The sequence below is a fragment of the Myripristis murdjan genome, chromosome 17 (assembly GCF_902150065.1).
Source record: "Myripristis murdjan chromosome 17, fMyrMur1.1, whole genome shotgun sequence".
Taxonomy (NCBI): domain Eukaryota; kingdom Metazoa; phylum Chordata; class Actinopteri; order Holocentriformes; family Holocentridae; genus Myripristis; species Myripristis murdjan.
In genome coordinates, this window is record NC_043996.1 from 23,108,516 (window position 1) to 23,129,892 (window position 21,377).

Genomic DNA, 21,377 nt, shown 5'->3' on the forward strand with positions numbered 1-21,377 from the left:
TGAAAACAGCATGAACCAGTGACAGCTCCACTGACGCCACACAGTGGTCAGTTTGGAAAACAACAACTATATGTGCCATCAATAGCAGCCATTGTAGAATTCTCCCACTTTTATTTATACAGCGGACCACTTCTTATTGAGAGGGCAAAATTTTGTTTCCACAGAACAATGGGTCACAGCTAAAATAAAGGAGCAGTTCACTAAAGAGAGACTTTTACAGTGGCTACATCTGCATCACTGGCACCTCATTTTAGAGATTACTTGATAATAAATCAGATGAACAACTGTTAACACATTAGTATATTTATTTTAGGGGAAAAAGGGAATTCATAGTGGTGTACCCATTGTGAAATATCAAAGGGGTGAGTACACAGTCTTATAAATGTTAAAATTAAGAAAAAAAAAAATTAAAAACTACGGTATCTCAAGACTTAGTTTAGTGGGTTTTTGTAAATAGGTCATCCAGGAAAGTTACCATTCATCCACGCCAATGCACAGCATTGTTTACAAGAGTAATTAATTCCTGTTACTTCTGTTTCCTCTTAACCACAGGTTTTCACATCCAGGTTCAACCACAGAACGAGGCACAACCTTTGCTTTGTCAATATGATTTCATGCCAAAAAAAACAAAAACAAAAACAAAACTGCATCGTAAGAAAACCACTGACAGTGTAATGCATTAAAGGAATGCTGCTGCTCCTTTGAGGTCGCAGTAAGGTTTTACCGTAGGGGCTTTAACAAAGGAACACATGGAAACACAATACTAATAGTGAACAAAATTAAAAATTAATTTTATCTTAATCAAAGCTGTAGACTTGGAATTATACAGTTATTCAGCCATCTTTCTACAATATTCTGTTCTGTCAACATGATCCAGGTGACAAAGGAAAGAGTTTAAGTTAGTCTGGTGTGAGCTATTTACACTTTTATGCAAAGCCTTCTCTGCTTTTTGTCCCCACTCCAGACTTAGCAACTGTTCTGTTCAGTAACTGTGAAATGTTTAATTTACAATTCAATGTAAATTCTTGAACGTCAATATCATCATGACCATGACCCCTGTTACACCTGGCATTAACACGCATCCTGATTGATGGATTATCTTTGAACAAAGCAAAAAAAACCACATTATGTCTGTTAAAAAAACACCGAAAATGCGCTGGTGGTCCAAATCACCCAAAACACTCCCAGGAGACGTTAGAGATGCCTCTGGCCATGTTAACCAAGTGCAAATGCAACGAGTCATCACATCGCATAAAGTAAAACAAACGAAACAAACGATAAGCAGTTTGAATAGTAGCACACAACACCAAAGTAGATTGTCAGGATACTCATGGATCCAAAAACGAAACCTGGTGTTTAGTGTTAAGTTTAGGACATAAACAGCAATGCATGCTTTTTGGTGAGCGAAAAAGAAATCCGATTTCAGTGTGCGTGTGCTGGAAATGCAATTTAATGCCAGGCATAAAGGCTACACCTGACATGCCAGCTAAATATTACCCAGGCACGATCCAGATACCAGATGCATGTTAACGCCAGATGTAAACTGGGTCGATGCTGCCATTACTGTTATCGATTAGCTACAGTGTGCACGGCGGTACAGTCAATAAATGATTCATCATATCAAATAGTTCTACAAAAGCGTCCCATTAGTAAACTTTTGCATAAACCTTTTCCTTTACACATTCCATTTTGTTCATTTAAAAAAAAAAAAAAAAAAAAAGACAAAAAACATTGACCACTGTTACCCTTTTCAGTTTCCTGAATCCTCACAAGAAATGTAACTCATAGCATATGGAACCGACTGTTTCTGTCTGTAAGCTGATGCTGAGGGTGCCGTCTCTCCTACTTCCACACTGCTGAAGTGTCATTTCCAGTTTCATGCTGTCACTCCGGCCTTAGACGCTGAGTCAGAATCACCCTGTAGTGTGAGGAGGAGGAGGAGAAGGAGGAAGGCAGTGGGGGTGGAAGGTCCAATGTCTACTGAGGAAAACAAGACTTAAGGTCGGACAAGGCCTCTGGCGCTCCTACTCCAGCGCGTATTCCTGAGTTACATCCGTGCATAGTAGTGGCAACGATGAGTGTGTCAGTAATCACAGAAACTGCTCGCGTTCACATCCACGCAGTCTCTCAGAAAGAAATGGTTAGTTCATTGTCCATCTCAAATCGCTTGCTAGTAGTTGAGGAGGCGCTCCCTTTCTGTGCCAAGATAGCGCGTGTTACTGGCAAACACCTTAGCTTTGTTTACTGAAGGACCTGTGAAAAGATTCCAACAGATCAGATTAGCTTAACCAAAGTGCATTTTCAAATCATGTATATTTAGTATTAAGTTGTATTGTTATGTTTTTACAAGGTTTTTTCAAAGGGAAAATGTATGCATCAAAATGTGTGACAGTCCTGACCTATATAGCTGAGCAGGACAGGGAGGAAGATGAGGCCGTGAGCGGCCCCCAGCAGAACTATGGAAAGGAACATCCGAAAGTAGAAGATCTGGAAGATTTGGGACTTAGAAAGGGCCAGAATCAGGATGCCTCCAAACTTGGTCAACGTGATCCCACTGAACACCTGCAGGAAAGAAACAATGTCTTCTTTAAACTAAAATCAAAGAGCTGCACAATCAAAAGACAAATGAATGACAAGGTTAAGGTCATTAATAAAAGTGTTTATCACAGCAGCCATTTTGACATGCCTGGCAGGTAAACATTGATTTTACAAATGACATTAATTAACATTCTGTTCCATCGAAAGTGCTATTACACTGAATATCAGCATGGCTGCGATTCAGTCACAGCACAACCTTAAGTGCGATACTACTTTTATACAACAGTTCTACAAACAGCCCCATTCATCAAATAATGGCCATAAGACACAACTGATTATGATTTAATAATTTCATACATTTTTGGCTGCAGCAACACAAACAGTTCTGTTAGAGTTCTACCTTCAACTGAATTGACCATGAATTATTTCCCAACCATAAGCTTGCCTGGAGGTTTCCATGGCAGTAATGTTATCAGCTCATGGTACTTTGCTGCCCAGAGAGTTGCCTGTAAGGCAGCACTTCCTAAATATTACATTAACCACAACCGCAATCTGGGCAGCGCTGCCATAGTGAGGGGGAAAAAAACGCAGGAGGTAGCCATATCCAGGCTTCTTTCCTCCCTCTCCTCTTCATCTGCCGACCATTCATAATTTAGCTCCAATGCTGTTTTTAGAAAAATGTCCAACCGTGTTCATCTTTGTGTCATCACAGTGTGAATGCAGTTATAATACAGATCACTGCTGTTATTTTAAATAATGGTTATTACAAATACTTGTAAAGTGGAGTGACACAGAATAGTAAAAAGACAGTGTGCTGTTGTATTGAATTTCAGCCCTCTTGTCCAATCAAATCACTCGGTCAGATCTAATTGTTGTATAATTAAGTGAAGCAGAGCCTTCCCAGTGAGTCACCATGCACAATAGCAGGACCCTGGCTCTGTAAAGAGCTAAATGGAATAAAACCTTAATTAATGTCATTAGTGACTCCAGGGATTACCCGCCTTTTTCCTTGTAAAATGGAGACTGTGAGAAAGGTCTATTGCAATGACCAGCATAAATCACAATTAGTCTTGGTGATTAGAAAACCAAAATTATTTTTACTTATTTTATGAAAAGTGTTACCCCACATCTTGTTATCTTAAAATATAACAGAAAATCTAAATCAAATTGTCATTAATTATCATGGCACAGCCCTACAAGCTAGTTTGCATTAATTAAAATCCAAAATACCATTTAAATTCCCAATATCAGCATGCAATATCATTTTTCATACAAAACCAAGTAGCTTGTGACTTGTTAAAATGTGTTTCCTTGGGAGGTTAACCTGTGACTTACAGAGCTGCCCATGTGGGCCAGGGCCTCCTCAGCTCGCTCCACTCTGTTGTTCTTCACACTGATTGAAAAGGCTCGCACAATGTGACTGCAGAACTCCACTGAAATACCACAGCTCTGAAACACAGGGGAGGCGACAAGTTACATGGAGGCTTGAAAACCAATCAACCCAAAAGTTTGCATTTGCTGCCCCATGCTGGACATCTTACAGGTGAGATGGGCAAGGTGCAACAAATGGACCGTTCAAGACAATCTGCACTAAATCTTGCATTGTAACCAAAAATTGCAACTCTTAAAGAAATACTTCCTGTCCTGCACGTGTCTTCCCATGACTTTCTTTGAAAATACTTGTCTTATTCAATTAAAAATGTTTCCTAAATTTTCTTCCTGTCATTTTTTTTTTATTATTATTATTATTTTATTTACTTAGCCCTTCCTCACAAGTAGTTGGCTCTTATGTTATGTGCAGCTAAAGCCTGTTCTACTCTTCCATTGTCCACTGCTGCATTTTAAGTCGTAGGATAAGCCTTAAACATTAAACACTATACACTGGCAGCTTTAAAGTTTCATGTTAAGCCTCACCATGACCAGATTCACAAGGGACACTGCATTGAGGCTGATGTCCCACAGCCACATGACGCCAAACATGTTGACCAGGATCATGGCGATGGTAATGCTGACAATCACGGCGGACCACAGTTCAAAACCCAACAGCACGGTGGTCACCACAAATATGGCTGCCAGCGACACGCTCAGGTTCAGAGCTGTGTCATAGGCAATGGTCAGGTATTGCTCGTAGAAGACGTAGAACACGCTGCAGAGGGAGAGGGGCAACAAAAAAAAGGGTTAGTAGATGTTTCACAAAGAGTGGACAGCCATGAGGAGCTGTAGCAACATTTGTGATAAAGGTTAGAGTTGAGAAATGCCAGAACTGTTTGTTATCAATAAGTTATCAACAAATATATATTCTGATTTCAGTAGATATCTATGGTCTTTCATTCAAGCCAATTATCTTATTGCTACCTCAACTTGTAGGGCCATGAATATCTATGGAGATTGTACAGGACATGCAGATTTAAATTGCCTACCCACAAAGCACTTTGGCATGAAATATTTGGCTCTACTTCTGTATCTGAGGTGTAAACCCTAGGTATGGTCTTAAACATAATAGGGTTGTGACAGCTGAATATAAGGATAAAGGGATTGGTTGTTTAAACTCAATTATAAAGGTCAAACATTTCCAAAATGCCATAAATGTTTTATTTGCTGTGCACTGATTTATGACAGACCTTTCCCCTACGCTGGAACTTTGAGTTCAACAGAAGTACAACCTCAGTCACCTCAGTTTTCATAGTGAAATCATTTCATGAGAATGATATGAGTCACAGTTCCCTATCCATGGATGAAAGTGAAAATGTCTTTTCTGTGCGAGACAAAGCCTTGCTGTCACCTGTAGGGGAAAACCCTGTGGTCCATGGACTGAGTGATATTGTCAGCCAGAACGCGGGCCATCTTCAAGGCTCCTATGAAGTCTGAGGACTCCTTCAGGATGGTGTGGAAGGTCATGAAGTAGGTGGCTCCCACACCTTTGTTGTCGGGATACAGATCAACTGCAGTGCTGTAGGCTGCATGTCCACTAGAGAGGCACAAAACCATTGTGAGAGTTAAAAGAAAAAAAGACATCTAGTTAATTGTGATGGAACTAGCATTAAACAATGTAATGTTTTTGAAACACACAATATTAAAAATCTTAAACTGCAGGGCTCTTTCAAGTAATTGCATTAAAGGTGTAAAGTGAAGATATTTGGACAGAGCTCAAACTGACCCTTTTCCACACTTGACGTTGGGATTGTCTGACAGGAACATGGGCAGGAAGCGCATGAATTCTTCTCCGACAGGCCTCTGCTTGCCGCTGGCAGTCATGGGTCGACAGTGGACACAAGACGAATTCACCACTGGAAAACAAGATCACAAATGTTTGCCATCCATTTAGCCAACAAGACTGGCAAAGACAACTGAAATATACTCTGAAACAGTTAAATCAACTTCAGTTATCAATTAACTTGAGCAACTGCAGCAATAAATGTCTCCAGTTCTTTTGCATAGAACGCACTACCCAGTTGTGGCAAGGAAAAAAAAAAAAAATAAGACCAAAACATAAAAAAATGTATCTAATACTTAAATAATTTTAATCACTGCATTTGGCCACAGACCACAGCCATACAGTTTGCTGTCTCAGGGATATTATTTCCCTCAGGGAACTGCATTTGTTATTGAAGCCACATGGTAAAATTACACATTACACTACAGCGGATACTACTGTTAATACTGCTACACTTGTATTCTAGTTTTGATTGATGACACATGATACTTGACCTATATTATTGCATTACTGCATTAAGCTGTCTGATATATAATTTTTGCTTTGTATCGTTTCATTTCTACTCTTATCTGCACAACACTGTGACGCCAAGGAAAATGTTTTTGTTTCACTCTGTGTTTTATGTATGAAGGATTGGGGGTCGGGTTGAACTGACATTAGCATTATAACAGCCGTATCATCAGACGGGGGTTCAGGGTGTGAGCTGAAGAACGTGTTGACACAGTGGATAATGGTTTACCTGAGGCATTGCAGAAGGCCCCAGTGTTGTTGTAGTATCGACAGCAACTGGACTGAGGTTTCACCCAGTCGAAGTAGTCGTCTAGCCAGGAGGATGGGGTGTAGGCAATAGTTGTGCTGGGAGCAAAACAGAAAGTGAAATTAAAGAGATTTCAGCACAGATTAGATTGACTTGTGAAGCCTGAACACATCACGGGTGCATAAAATCCCCTGAACACATCACCAGTGCATAAATCCCCTGAACACATCACCAGTGCATAGAATCCCCTTAAACATCTCAAAAGTCACTACTTTGGCCTATGAAGATGCAATATTTGGGGTGCCAAGTGCCAATTCTTGTCTAGAAAATATATATTTAAAATACATCTTCCAAAATAAATAATAATTAAAATAAGAAAAAAAAACGGTGTAATCATTTTTTTAATAAAAAAAAAAGGCCGTCTTTGTACAAAAGTAAAAAAAAGGAAGACACAAAGTTCAGTTGCAAATGTGCGTGTTGTCTGGCCATTTCAGTGGCCTTGTTCCGCCTTATATTCACTTTTCCCTCACCTGATATGAACTCTCATGTTTCCCAATTGTGGTTTCTGGTTACAACATGTACTAGTAAAGAGATGAAGCTGAAACAGGCTCTAAGTCGATCCTGAATGGCCTGGACTTTGTGTAATATAATCAAACCATCTGTGATGCACATTGTCAAAAAGTTCCTGCTTACTAGTTGCTAATGAGTGAAGCAGAGTAGACTTGCTGGACCAGGGAGTTGTTGTTGCAGCCCACTCCTCCACACACAGCGTTCTGGCCCTCCAGGCTGCTGTAGTTCAGACCGTCTTCCACCACAAAGTACACCGGAGGTCCAGTGTGGAGGTACGTGCTCATGTTCTTGAAGTACTCCAGCACATATGAGTCCTAAGCGGAAAACAAGACAGTGGGGTTTAAAAAGAGACCCCCAAAAAGGATGGAAACACACACTGAGGATATTTTACTTGCTATATGTTGGGGGAAAAAGTTTAATTGACAAGAGTGAAAGACTCACACTTGCTTTTTCACATTTTAAAAGTCATCAGCTTCTACACTGCTGATGCCTGGTCGAAGCACAGACTTACATCAGGCATGGAGAGTTTCTGGTCCAGTCCAATCTCTACTTTATTCACCACAGCAATACTGAAGGAGAGCATTCCCACAAACACTGCCACCTGAACAAGGAAAGATAGAGAAAGCTTACTAAACCCATGTAGTAATCAAACTCTGGCCTAATCAACAAAATATTCAGAACATCAAGTCCCCTGACACATTACAACGGTATGTGGCAGAGGCAAACTCTCCTGTTTGACTACAGGGAGCCGTCACTGCCAAAGCATCAGTAAGGCACTTACAACTATAGGGCGCACCCACTCCTTGAGTATGAAGGGGGCGTAGACCTTCTTGAAGAAGCGGAACAGGAAGCCATCTGTCTTTTCCACCTGACCCTCCGGCAGCTTCACGCAGCAAATAATGTCCAGACGATTGGCCTTTGAAACATAAGAAGCAAGATGACACTGGGGATCTCACAATCTGAGAATACCTTGTCAAGTTCAGAGCTCGCAAACCATTCAGACCGGTGTTTCTGAACCATGTGTCACCTTGGCTGATTTCACTAATCTGCACACTCTCAACCACAGAGGAAATAATCAGCAGTAATAGTTACAATAGTGATCGGTGGGAATGATGGCATCATGGCTGAAAACCACTGATTAAGAAGCCCTTTTTTTGCCAGTGAATATTAGTCTCACAAATCTGTGGAGAATTAAAATATTGGCTGTTGAATATGTGGGCCATCCTATTTAACTGCCTGTATTTCATCTTAACTTATTACCTTATTACATCGTACCTTATTTCTAATGTTTGCAAATCACATTCTTTCACACAGCCCCACCCGGCCTGAGTCATCACCACGTCAACAGCATCATCGATGTCACACCACCACCTTCATTCTTACCTCCTGTCTTCTGGCATCCAGGCCAAGCAGGCTGACAAAGCAACTGATCTGCAACAGGAAATCAATAAAGACAGCCAAGCCGGCAAACATGGAGAAAGTCCTCACTGCGGGCATGTTGGACAAGGCTCCTGTTGAGGAAGTTGATATTTTAATAAGCATGTGGCAAAAAAAAAAAAAAAAAAAAAAAAAAAAAGAATCAGAGTGTAGTATGGTACAAACTCTTGAGAAAAATCTTTGCTACATCTATTGCAACCATGTCCCTGAACAATTCTCTCTTTAATGTGAAGCATTATCATTTACTCATACATAAATATAAATAAATATAGGGCAGTGTGTAAGTAGATGGCTCAGTCTTACCTAAGAAGAAGGCCAAAGTCTCAGAGAAAGAAGAGAGGAACATGCTAGGGGCGACGTCTCCAAGAATACGACCGATTTGCTGGTGAAGCTCCTCATTGTGCATCCGTTCATCCCTCTGTTCAGAGAAGCAGTGATTTTTTTTTTTTGTCTCACATTTGACCTTTATCAAAAAGTTGCAGCTCCAGCAATTTGGATATTACACTTGGCCATATTTTGATTTCAAAAACAAGCCTGTGACAAATCATTAGGTACAGATATACCAGTTAAAATGGATCAGGAGATGGGAAGGTACCTGGTAAGTTTGTACTATAATGAAGATGTTGTCTACTCCAACAGCCAGCACCAGGAAGGGGATGACCTCAATCACGATGAGGGTCAGAGGGACACCGGCAAAACTGAAGATCCCCAGTGAAGAGGCCACAGAGCTCAGCACAATCAGGATGCCCGCTATACCGAGAGAAATCTTAGAGTCCACCTGAATGGGCAAAGAGCCAGAGAATCAGTCATCGTCCTGTCACGTTTCTCTCTTTAACACCTGAGCTGCAGAAGTTGGCAAACATGTTCTACCAGTTCTGCTGAATCAGTAGGAATGCCTAACGTCTTCCATCACAGTAAGACAATCAACAATAGCTTTGTTACGTAACTTAGCTGGCATGAAGTGTCCAGGTCTCCCTACTACAAACTAAGCGTTAGAGTAACATATTTCCAGAGCTAAAAAATGCATGACAAAGCGCATGAAGATAAAGAAAATGACAAAGTAGGGTGGAGTCTCTTACCAACAGTCGCCTGAGGCTTTGGATGTGACCAAGCGCCAAGGAGATGTAGACGAACATAATGATGTAGCTGACTACTATGGTGCTGATGTCACTGTTGCTCTCCCTGTCGATCTCATCTTCGATACTTCGCTCCGCACTAAAGGCGATGGTCAGGTTTGGGTTGCTGTAGCTCTTCAAGAAGCGGATAAATCTGAAATACAAACAGAAAATATGTACACACACAGACAACATGATGAACAGTGATAAGGATACAACACCTTACATGTTAGATCAACAGAAAATGTATTGATTATAATTGTCAAAGTTGAGATGCATAGTTGAATTGTTTTACTCATTATAAAGTTAAAATACCAAACATTTGAGTATAAAGTAAAGAAATAATCATTTGGCTACCCAGCTTTTAAATCTAGAGTCTAAAGGAATGACATCATTTTACCCAATGACAGCTAAAAGATTTCCAAATGTTGGAAGAAAAAATATGCTCTGGAAAAACAAGACATTGATAGGCACCTACAATCACATTTCAGAGCATTTCAGAGAATATATTAAAAAGATGGGAACATGCAGGTAGGGAGGAGTGGCACAGCTACTGTGACTTTGAATCAAAGTGCACCAACATTCACATTAACATAATGATGAGAATTTGGATGAATGTGTCTAGTGTGATTAATTAATTAACTTATTAGAAAGTGCGTATTGTGTGAGGCCACAGTGACATTGAGCTTTGACCTCTTACCACCAAATTCTAATCAGTGGATGTCTGTGCCAAATTTGAAGAAATTTCCTCAAGGCATTCCTGAGATATCACGTTGACAAGAAAGGAATGGACATATAGACACCCAGAAAACATAATGCATCCGGCCATGGCTGTCGCCAGGGCAGATTAATCAACAATAAAAATAAGTATTTAGTTGTAGCCCTACTACACTGCTCTTTCTGATGGATAATAAATCCAGATTGTTTTCTCACTCTTTCTCCCATGCCAGAGCTTTGCCCCTCTTGACCGTGTCGTTAAGGTAGTTGTTGACAGGAAATGTGATCACTAGAGCGGTGGCGTTGTTGTAGTTGGTGCCTGCAGTGTGGAAACACAAGATGCAGAAAGAGCAGTGGTGAGACCTTTGTGTAAAGCAAGCTCAAAATCAAGCACAATAAAGAAGAAATGTACAAAATTGGCAGTTTCAGCCAAGCCGTGCATTCGTGAAAGAAGCAATTCAGTCGTGCTGACAGCCCAAAAAGCATGGCTACCCAGTGAGATGAAAGCCGGCTGCTATGACAACTCTTGTGATAGACAGGGAGGGGGTTGGCAGTCTTTGCTAAGTTTGTTTTTTCCCTAGATATGTATGCTACCTTGAAAACAACTAACCACATTAATGTTTTACCCAGGGTCCAAAATTAAATTATGGAGACCACCCGCCACTCAGGCATTTTTGTTAACAGTATTCAAGGTACTTGTTGGCATCCAGGCAGCTGAATCAAACTCAGTTATATATGGAGATTTATGGCAGGAGTGGAGCCCGCAGAAAAGAAAAAGAAAAAAGGTCAATGCAAGCTCCCCCTCCTCATCCTGTCTGAAGTTACTATTACTACTGCACACTACTATGATATTAATTGAGAATCCCATATGAAATGCTAAACAGTAATAATAGCAAACTGTAATACTAAAAAGCAATTTATTATTTTTGGCTGGTAAAAAACAAACAAACAAAAAAAAAAACTGTGTGTCAAATTTTTTCCATCTACCGGCCATCGTGGTAGGTAACCCAAAAAAGTTAATTGTGGACCCTGATTGTACCCATAATCGACTGTATTACAGGGTCAATGACCAAAATAGACCATGTGTTTATGTCAGTGCAATAAAAGAACCTGAAGAGTCTTGGAAAACATTATATAACTGTTGTAAGTTAGTTTAACGTCTCTCCCCATCTACACGTTTATTCCAGCTCACCATCATAACCTCCGAGGGCTATCCAAGGGAAGACGGGACCTCCAAAGGTGCCAATACAAGGGTCATGGAGAAGAGTGGTGTCATTGAGGGACGCTGGAGCACTGACGGGAAGAAAAGACAAAAAATAAGATGAAAGTGTGGTGAGTAAAACAGGTGCGATTCATCTTTTTTTTTTTTTTTTCCAGATTGGTTGGCCAGAATACAAGTAGAACATAAATTCAAGTTCAAGTTCCAGTTCATTTGAGCCCTTAATCACTGTTATAGCCTCAGGGCTTTACTGCAAGACAGAACAAAGCGACTCAAATAAAATAACTCAGCACAGCTCTGATTTTTTTTTTTTTTTTTTTTTGCTCAAAGGTGTTAAAAAGATTGTAAACTGAAGCCAGGTGTTGTTAATTTTTTATTTCTAACTATATGGAGTTCCACAATTTTATTTGAGACAGTTAAAATCCTGAGAGCTCATAGTCACCATTAGATTAATCCAGCCATCAGGAAAGGTTTTGTCATTATGTGACCCGCGCTGTATGATATCTAAGAACAGCACGACAAGAACCTCTTGCCCACAACAAATGAGGAAGCAGGAATGTACTATTTTAAGAACTAGCACAAAAGCACTTGAGGAAATGCAAATGCTCGTATCTGTAAAAAATAGAAACTCGAGCATCCCGTCGACTGCAGCTGTTGCGGTCCACAAAATAGTTCTTTCTAAGAAAAGACCATTTTGACGCTACCAAAAAAAATGATGAAGAAAGGCAACATTTTAGACAAGACAAACCTGACTGCGAAAAAGAAAAAAAAGAAAACAAAAAGGAAGAACGAAACTTTATGAGAAAATCACCTGACACAGTAGAGGAAGTGGCTGTGATAGTCAGCATAGACAAAGAATTCGTCCTCTATGCTGTGGTCCAGCCTCGCGTGGCTGTTCTGGAAGTAGTTGAGGACACTGAGGATGGTGCAGTTGTTGTTGTACGGGGCCAGAGGGGCCAGGCAAATATCCTTTAAGGTGACGTTCTCACCCTCATATGTGGCTACAAGGCCTTCAATGTCCAGCTGCAGATCCAGCACCTGGGATAAAGACATAATAATAATAATAATAATAAATGAGCCAATTAGCCTCAAGTGAAATTTTGTCTTCTCTGACCCCCATAACCTGAACAATATCTCCTTTTACGAAACACACACTGTCTATGAGGATGGCAGACTTATCTGTGGCTAATTATGATTGTGCTTCCCAATTTCCGTCCTCTCCTTACCCACCTGGTGCAGCATGTCTTTCTTCAGGATGGCTTTAAACGGGACGTCTAAGCCTGCAGGGTAGGGTGTATACATGTCGGTGTCGTTGCTGGGCGTGGTTATGATAAGCTGCTCCGTTCTGAAGAAGGGTCCGAAGTGGCTGTCGAAGTAGTCCTTCTCCTGGCGCGCCTGGCTACTGGGAGACGACCACAGCTCAACGGGGTCAGTGGTGACACGCATATAAACGAGGCCTGAGGAGGAGGCTGCCACCACGATCAGGGAGCCCAGGATGACAAGCAGAGGGTGCTGCACACAGAAGGAACCCCAGGCGCTGAAGAGGAGCCGCATTGCGTTCTCAAAGCGCTCGCCGAGGGTCTCACAACAAGATGCATCTACATAAAGAGAGAAAAATTGCCGGGACTTAGTTTAAGTCAGGTGGCAACACTTGAAAACTGTTATTACTTTTACAACAACAACTGAAGCATACTGCAATTATATGATATGATCATACTGGGTGTCAAGTCATGTTTTACTATACCTTGGTCAGGGTTATCGTTGTTAAGAGACAGAGGATTGTTGCTGTCCAATATGGGACCATACTCAGACATGATAGTCCTTTTCCTGTACACATGAAAAGCCACAGAAGCTGATTAGATATTAGACAAACTTCTAAAACTGACAATCAAATACAAACTACATATCTTTGTGACGGAGGGTAAGTAGCTGCACGTACATTATGAGGGTGACGGGGTTTATTCCTTTACTTTTTTTTTTTTTACCTGTAACACCAAGCTCCCAGCACGGCTCCAATGAAGATAAGCAGGAAGGCTACGTAAGAGATCCACATGATAACAGTCATGGCATCAATACCGAGGATCGTCCAGGGAGGGGGCAGAGGAGGCGGCACTGGTTTGGGGCCACAGGCCTTGGCGCAGTCCTGACAGGAGCAGGGACCTGAGCCGTCCTCCAGGCCTTCTGTGCATTCATATGTCTTGTTGTTCATGGGAGTAAAACCAGACACTGGGACATCTACAATGAAGAAATAACAAAACATGGTATGTTGGACTAATCATCTAGAAACAGGACAGAGGGCTAGTACCTTCAGATGTAACAGAACACACACAGCTGACAGGTGAAAAACTGAGAACTCTATATAAAATTGAGGAAGTTATGTGCTACTATACTCAAATACAAAAGTAGAAACCTGAGAATATGGGGATGATTGGGAAGGGAGTCTGGCCATTGTTGATGTCGAACATGTACTGGATCCAGTTAGTAGCATTGCAGTCCTTTGCATCCTTGCCACAGAGCAGAGACAAGGCCTTCACATTGCTGGATGGTGCCTGGACATCCTTACATGCATTATACATGGCTGGAAAAAAATAACACCACATTGTTTGTGAGTAAAATTCAAGAAATTACATTACGTTCCATGACTCAACCTTACACCACAGAACATTTTCTTCTTCATTTCCTCCCTGAAAAAAAAAATCATTTTACTTTCCCAAATGCCCAATGGTTTTGACCACCAGTCACCCACAGAAATTGCGCAACTGAGAGCATGAGTTAAGTACGGAACTGAAGCAGTTGACTCAGCAGATTTGACGTGGCAAACAGAGTATGACTCTTACCAAGTGGCATCATTTCTCTAAAATCAAACTATTGCTCTGATTCATGACGTCCAGAAAAAAAAACAAAGTGAAGCCGGTCTCCATATAAACAGAAACATTTGGTTACAGCTGTGAACTCACCATTTGCAAACGTCTGTCCAATATAGTACCGCACCTCCACCACGTTGGACTTGTTTGCTTGTTTTGGGTCGGGGTCTGGCGTGAATTGGGTGGCGTTCATGAACTGACTCTGGTGGGGGCTGCATGTCAGCTCACAGAACAGGTTCATCAGATTGAAGAAGCAGGCTGGACACCTGTACACGCAACCAATATAAAAATGCATCATCCACAAAGCCAAGAGAACATAAGAGTTTACGAGTAGAAAGCAGTTGTAATAACTTGTGAAAAATCGTGAAAACACATATGGTGAAGTTAACGGAAATCTGCGGGGACAAGACACGCAAACAAAGGAAAACCCTAATAATCGGGTCCATATGAGTCAGTCTTTCCGCAACACGTTATTTAGAGAACGCAATGACAAAGTTTGTTAGAGTTAGAGCAGCATTATGGCATAAAAGTAGTTCTGAATGTTTTTAAAGGGGGCAGAAAGCCTATTCCTTGTGTGAACAAATCCGGAAACTCTTCAGTTGGAGGACTGATAATGCCACTGCAAGCATGTCATGTGCTCCATTAGTTAATGCTATAACCACAGCACATACCGAGACAGGAACTGAAGAGGCAGTTGCAGACTTCCTTTGAGCGTGCGCAACTGGTCAACATTACAGCAGAGACTTTGGTTTCCATAGTTATATCCCGGGCACAGCTCCTACATGCAAACAAAAAAAGGGATGACGTCATTAGCCAGATCAGTCAGATCAGTCTTAAATAAAGCACCGCTTGAAAGCAGAAGTACACGACACAAGTTGCGTGGGGTATGTCAGGGTTTTTTTCATCCCCCTGCTTTAAACTGCGGCACATGCACACTATTACAGGCATTGTAACGCACATAACCACTGTCTATCCCGTGCCATAATCCAATAGGAACCTTTCCCACATTCCTGTACTGTAGTCAGTGCACATATGCACTTTAACGTGTTGTACTGCACATCCTTTTACTTAATTAACTCATTTATGTTTTTATGTAGTATATATTTTTAATACTTTTTTACTGGATTTAATGTTACATTGAAACTTTCACCAGGAGAAATTCCCTGTATACCTATAATTACTTGGCAAATAAAGATTCTAATTAGGCGAAAGCTCTGAAAGACATACCGTGAGAAGTTCATCACCCTCTTGGCCCAGCGGGATGGGAGGACCGGTGTAGTTGCAGTTGTACTTCTTCCCTGGGACCTTGGTAGACTCTCCACACTCACCATACCACACGCAGTGCTGGGCCTGAACCTGCCAGTTAGATAATAAAAACATGGTGATCATATGTCCAATGTGTTCTCGTAGCAGATACAATGGCTGCTGTGCTTCAACACACTGGCCTGTCCTGCATATATTTCCTACTTTGCCACTGTCTGAAGAAGCTCATGAGGCTTTATCTTTCTACAGTTTTCATGCAGTGAAGTTAAGAACGAGGTCTTCCAAGCCATAATCTGGTTTTGGCTAATGAAAAGAGTTCAAGCCACATCTGCATTATACCTTGATGTTTGAAGGTCACACCTCTGGTTATGTTTCATTTCCTGTAATTCTAGTGTCTGGTGTCTAATATAGCTAAAAACGAAAATTAGATTTTTTTTCAAATATGTTTTGATCGCTTTTGAAGTAAGCATTTGACAGGTGAGCCTTATTTCCTTGAAAGCCTCTGTAAAAACAGAAAGAGCTGCACTCTACGGTTAGACTTAATGCAGAATTTGATCCTGTAGACAGTCCATGTCCAAAAAACTAGCCAAATACAGAGAACTATGACAACCATGGACACTAGCAACAGCAGCAGTTGTTATGCCAACACATCAACCCAACTTGTATTTTTATATACATTCTAATCTTAATTTTTTCTCTCTTGGCTTTCTCAACTTTTATTTTCTATTGTCACTTTAAAAAAGTGTAAGTGCAAATGTGAACAAAATTTAAAGAAGATTGTAAACAGCATGCAAAACAGTTTACAGATACTTCATTTCTCTTTTGCAGCTGGTAAATGTGGTCAGCTTATTTTTTTTCTTCCACTAATTTAGTATTAAATATCTGATTTGTGGTGTCTTCTTGTTTGGAGATTCACTTTGCGGAACTTCATTCACTTCATTTGCCTAAACCTTTTCTGACTAAGCCCAGTACACTCTGTTCTACTGTCATCTTCCCAATTGTGGGACTAAGTTCAAGGCCACCATTCAAATGTCATTATTTTACACAGTTGGAACACACTGTGGCAGAAAACTGCACAAGCCCAGCGTGAAGGTTGTCTACCATAGCTATGCCAATCATTTCTCTCATGTCAGCATGCAAAAGTCAGATCTATGAATCAAACACTTGCTAAGTTAAATAATGTCCCAGCTCAGATGGCTTGGTAACCCCCTGCAAGTGTCAGAAAATCCTTATCCACCCCTGCCCCCCATTAATGGACTCATCCCACTGCCTGGTGGTATTGACATGTGCTGATAGCAACAGTAGTAAGTAATCATCAACTCATAAAATGTGCTGTTTTATCTTTGTTTAGAAGTAGCTTGTGAAGATCTGAAGAGAAGACTGACCTAATTATCTACTGAACAGGAAAGCAAACAAAGTTAGCATACAGTCAGAGAGCACTGGTGACAAGATTGCATAAATCCAATATAATCTAATCAAATGGGAGTGGAGGCCATCACCCGTCTTTGTCCCCTTTGATTTGTACCTACAACTGAAAACTCAGGCAGAACAACTCGCTCTCTGGCTTGCTAGCCATCTAACTTAACCTGCTTAGCAAAATATGTCTAACTGTGCTCGTTAAATCAGGTTAACCTAACCCCGACAGAGAACTGCAGGTATTCATGACTTATTTTGTTTGCTAGTTTAGCTGGATCGTGTCTTGGATCTGTCAAAATACCCCAGTAAGCAACAATTACTAACTCTGCTGCCATCCCTCTCACACTCTGCATCCGTGTAACTCGTGTCTAAGTTACTAAGCGTACAATATGTACCAGTGCCGTCACTCTCTGTTAATACAAAGCTAACGTGTTATGATATCTATTTTCGGCTTTTTACTAAAAAGCTGGTGCATATTGTTGCAAGCGGAATACATCTGAGACACTATTCAGCCGTTGCCGACAGTTTATGTGAGTTCTCGCCGAGGCTAAAGGAGTTGTAGCCCCTATTTATCTGGCTAATCTGGAGCTCGGCTTAGCTAGCCGCCTCAAATAAACATCACACACGATTAACAGCAACAGCAAGCAGAGCTGAGTCATGTTTTAGTCACGAGCGCGCAGACGTTGAGTAACACTTACCCATCGATTATGTCCCTCTGCTAGGAGTATGAGGATCAATAGTGTAAATAAAATGCTTCTCTCTGGTAAGAGTCCCATCCCTCTTACTGAAAATACCGAATCGAACTGACAGTCCAGGTAAACTTTCGCATTTCTTGTTGTCGGGCGTCTTCTTCGTCACATATTTGTTTGGGGCGGAGACAATCTGTCGGCTCAGTGCTGCCACCAAGCGCAGACACAGTGAATGGCACTGTGTTTGGGCCTTGAAGTCAATACACATCGCCTCGGTATGACAGGTCTACCCAGTACTCGAGTTGAGGGGGGATGAGGGTGGATGGCACTTCCCCTGAAATAAAAACGGTCAAAATCATCCCCCCTGTAAAATTGCCATCCTCACTTTTCATCAAGTGAAAAAAATTGACCATCCCCCCTGATTTTTTTTTTTTTTTTTTTTTTTTACAACTCGACTACTGGGTATACCCATCTATAAGGAAGGATATCATGTTTTACTGAAATCCACTCTGCTAATGCTTCCTCATCAAACTCTTTTATCTGATGGGTTTAAGTCACTCATAATAGAAACTCACATTCTCACTTTGATATAACGTGGCCCATCTAAACCAAGGGTTGTCAATATTTTTCATATTCCAGATTCCCAAAGTTTCGTTAAACATTAGACCCCCTTTTGAAATTATTTCCCACCCAGATAACCTATTATGAAAAGATATTTTTGTTTGTGTTAAATTGTTATTAAATTGTTTAGATGCCACACTTGAACACTGACAAGTTTGCATTCATTTGTGGCGTAACAGTTTATAGTGAATTAAATTGCAGTTAAATTAAACTATTCCTCACTTTGTTGAGGAACCCAGGACCCTTGGGGGCCACCAAGCCCACCTTGAAACAACCAGTCCTCACTCTTTGGATTTGGGTCTGCTTTAATCAAGGCAACAATCCATCAGTGGCAATCCTAATTTGGCTGCAGCTGTCACTGTGCTGGCATCCCACAGCTTATCTGCTTTGACATGTCTTCAAAATACTTCCTTCCTATATACTTCCTTTGAGTGCCTCTTCCACAGCCCTCAGTATCATGATAAAAAAAAAAGCAAGCAACTGATTGGATGAGTGAATCATTCTTTTTTCTAGACAGTGCTGCTCTATTACCCTTTACTTCAAGCTGTAAAAATGTTAAAAGCATCAGACAATAGATATAGTTCCATAAAAAACATTTTATTCATGTACACTTTTGAATGAAATAATTACAATTCAGGAGTAAGTGCATATTCATGTTTGCAGTGGCAAAAACATGTACTGATAGGATAATTTATAGGTGACTATTTTTGGTATACTATACATAGCACAATCACTCTTCTCTGTACAGGTACCTGTGTAAAATCTGAAAAAAATAGGCTCACAAGTTGCTACTGTAGTGTATATTCCTTTAAAACTAGGAAAGATATTTGTATTCAAAGGTGAATGCTCTTGCTAGACAAGACCTTAAAAGCTATGAGCAGATTTATAGATGTAGTGTCAACACTTAAAACCCTGCGTGAGAGAGCAAGTAAAGTTTTGTTTAAAAAAAAAAAAAAATCAGACAAGGAGAGGACTCCTAGTAACAATATAATTACATTAGACCACCAACAGTTGAAACATCCTCCATTTCTGTCATGTGATGGAGCATCAAAACAGCTTCTCTCTACAACAGTGTATTTAAAGGAGAATACCGCTTTGACTAAACATTCAAATGTTTTTTTTCATAGCCTATGAGGCAGCTCAACCACTACGAATTAACAAAAGTAACTTCCCTAAACCTAGGTGCCAGATAGCCCTAACTCTAAGCTACTTTGTCATCCCTTTTTTTAGTTAGTAATGCTGACAGGAAGTGGCTCCGGCCACTGCTGTTTCTTTCAGACTGTTTCCTGGTCAAGTATGCTGAATATACAGTATCTGGCAATGAGTGCTCTGAGCGCCAAAATTTTGCTAAGTTCTGACTTTTGTCATCTGTGCAAAGTAATCAGATAAATCAGGCGTATGACATATGACATAAAGCCATAACTTTGTAGACCCATACAGTATTTGAATAAAAAAAGCTTCATATTATAGGAATGACGATGTTCTGGAACTAGAAAATGGAGCACTCACCTTTGCCATTTTTTCTATTTTATTGTCTACTGACTTAAACATCTGTGTGATATCACAGATCAGGGGTGACAAAGAACTTGACTCTTTAGTTTTGAGCTACGGGAGACAGAAATGGAGTCTGTACCAATGGAAACAGAGCTGTCCAAGGGCCCAGAAGTAACATATTTAACAGCTGAATCTCAGCAGTATTCCCCTTTAAACTGACTACACAATGCAACATTAAATCTTATTGTTTCCTCATTGACTCGTCCCTCAGGAAGAGTGTCGTCAGGCCTCTGAAGACCCCAACAGTCCAGCCAGCACTTCACGCTGAAGCTCCCATTCATCTTCTTGACGTTATCAGAGAAATGTGAAAATGTTCTTGAGGCTTCACATCAAAGTCCTGCAAAAGTTGGTGCTCATTTGCAACTGCTGAGAGAGCAGTTGTCAAACCTTTTCGATACTAACTCATCAATACTGTTTACTGATTGTGTTCTTTTAGGTCTGATCTCTACAACACATGTACCTTGAGCTGGGTTTCAGGATGAGCTGCCACTTTTTTGTCAATTTCTTTGCAACACAGGTTTTGCCTTAGAATAAATGGAGGCATTTACAGTTTCATAGCTTTCCTCCAGCAATACATTCAGATCATAGCATTTTGTGCACTAATTTTAACTTTCTAACAGGGGCTATAACATTTGGGTGGAGTGTATCTAGTGGAGCAATTCTCAGTTCCACTGAGGTATTTTCACCAAGTATCCTTTCATGTAGCTTTGATCCAGTCATTTGCTGTTTGTTGGTATGGGAAACTCTTTGGAATGAGGCGAGTTTTTGCAAGTATGACAGCATGCTAACAACACGGGAAGCTGCACAGCATGTCACTTGGCTCCTTAAGACCGGATACAACAAATAAGAGAATTCATGGTACCACCAGCCATCAATGCCCTTTCTTAACGGAGCAGGAAACAGTCTATTTTTTTATGTCTGCATGTAGATCCTTTCGCTTCAGGGCATGGGGTCATCTTTAGGCCTCAGTCTGGGCCCAGGTACTCTGCATTCTCCGCTGCTGGGATGTGTCCATTGGTGTGGGCTTTGAAGGTGGGAGTGAAATCCTGTTGGTAGTCGGGGTTGTCTATACTATTCTGGGGCTTATATTTCTGTGTGCTGTGGACAGTGCCATTGACGGTGGGCAAAAGAATGGCAGGAGATCTCTGGAACTCATTAAGGTATTCGGGACCGGAGGCCTCGTTCTTAAAGCAGTTCAGGTACTCTGTCTCGGTGTCGTCTGACGAGATGGTGGGAAGAATGCTGCGAGGGGGACCAGGGTGCTGATAGATGGGATTCATCATGTCTGAGACTCCATTCTGATTCATGTAGTCTGTAAGAAAGCAATTAGGAAGTAAAATCAGAACCGCCAGGACTAAAAACATCTATACCCAATTTAGGATAAGAGTCCCCCAAATGGTACA

General features: G+C 40.9%; 2 protein-coding genes across 2 annotated transcripts in view; both read right to left on the bottom strand.

The window, feature by feature from the left end:
• Positions 1–287: 287 nt before the first annotated feature.
• On the bottom strand, positions 288–17,972 carry npc1 (Niemann-Pick disease, type C1). Its single transcript, XM_030074413.1, has 25 exons — positions 17,809–17,972; positions 15,659–15,787; positions 15,103–15,209; positions 14,525–14,697; positions 13,978–14,145; positions 13,553–13,802; positions 13,312–13,394; positions 12,798–13,165; positions 12,379–12,605; positions 11,541–11,641; positions 10,565–10,667; positions 9,596–9,785; positions 9,112–9,294; positions 8,820–8,934; positions 8,463–8,590; positions 7,861–7,995; positions 7,591–7,680; positions 7,203–7,393; positions 6,492–6,607; positions 5,696–5,825; positions 5,321–5,506; positions 4,453–4,684; positions 3,874–3,987; positions 2,400–2,562; positions 288–2,253 (listed from the first exon to the last, which is right to left on the bottom strand). Exons 1-25 carry the CDS (start codon positions 17,884–17,886, stop codon positions 2,171–2,173), a joined length of 3,843 nt encoding a protein of 1,280 aa, XP_029930273.1. The 5' UTR covers positions 17,887–17,972; the 3' UTR covers positions 288–2,170.
• A 1,394-nt stretch (positions 17,973–19,366) lies between these two features.
• Positions 19,367–21,377, bottom strand: part of egfra (epidermal growth factor receptor a (erythroblastic leukemia viral (v-erb-b) oncogene homolog, avian)) — a 39,288-nt gene continuing 37,277 nt past the window's right edge. The window contains exon 28 of the mRNA XM_030074625.1: positions 19,367–21,286. Coding sequence (XP_029930485.1) covers positions 20,940–21,286 — 347 coding nt within the window. The 3' untranslated portion in view covers positions 19,367–20,939. The remainder of the gene's footprint in view (positions 21,287–21,377) is intronic.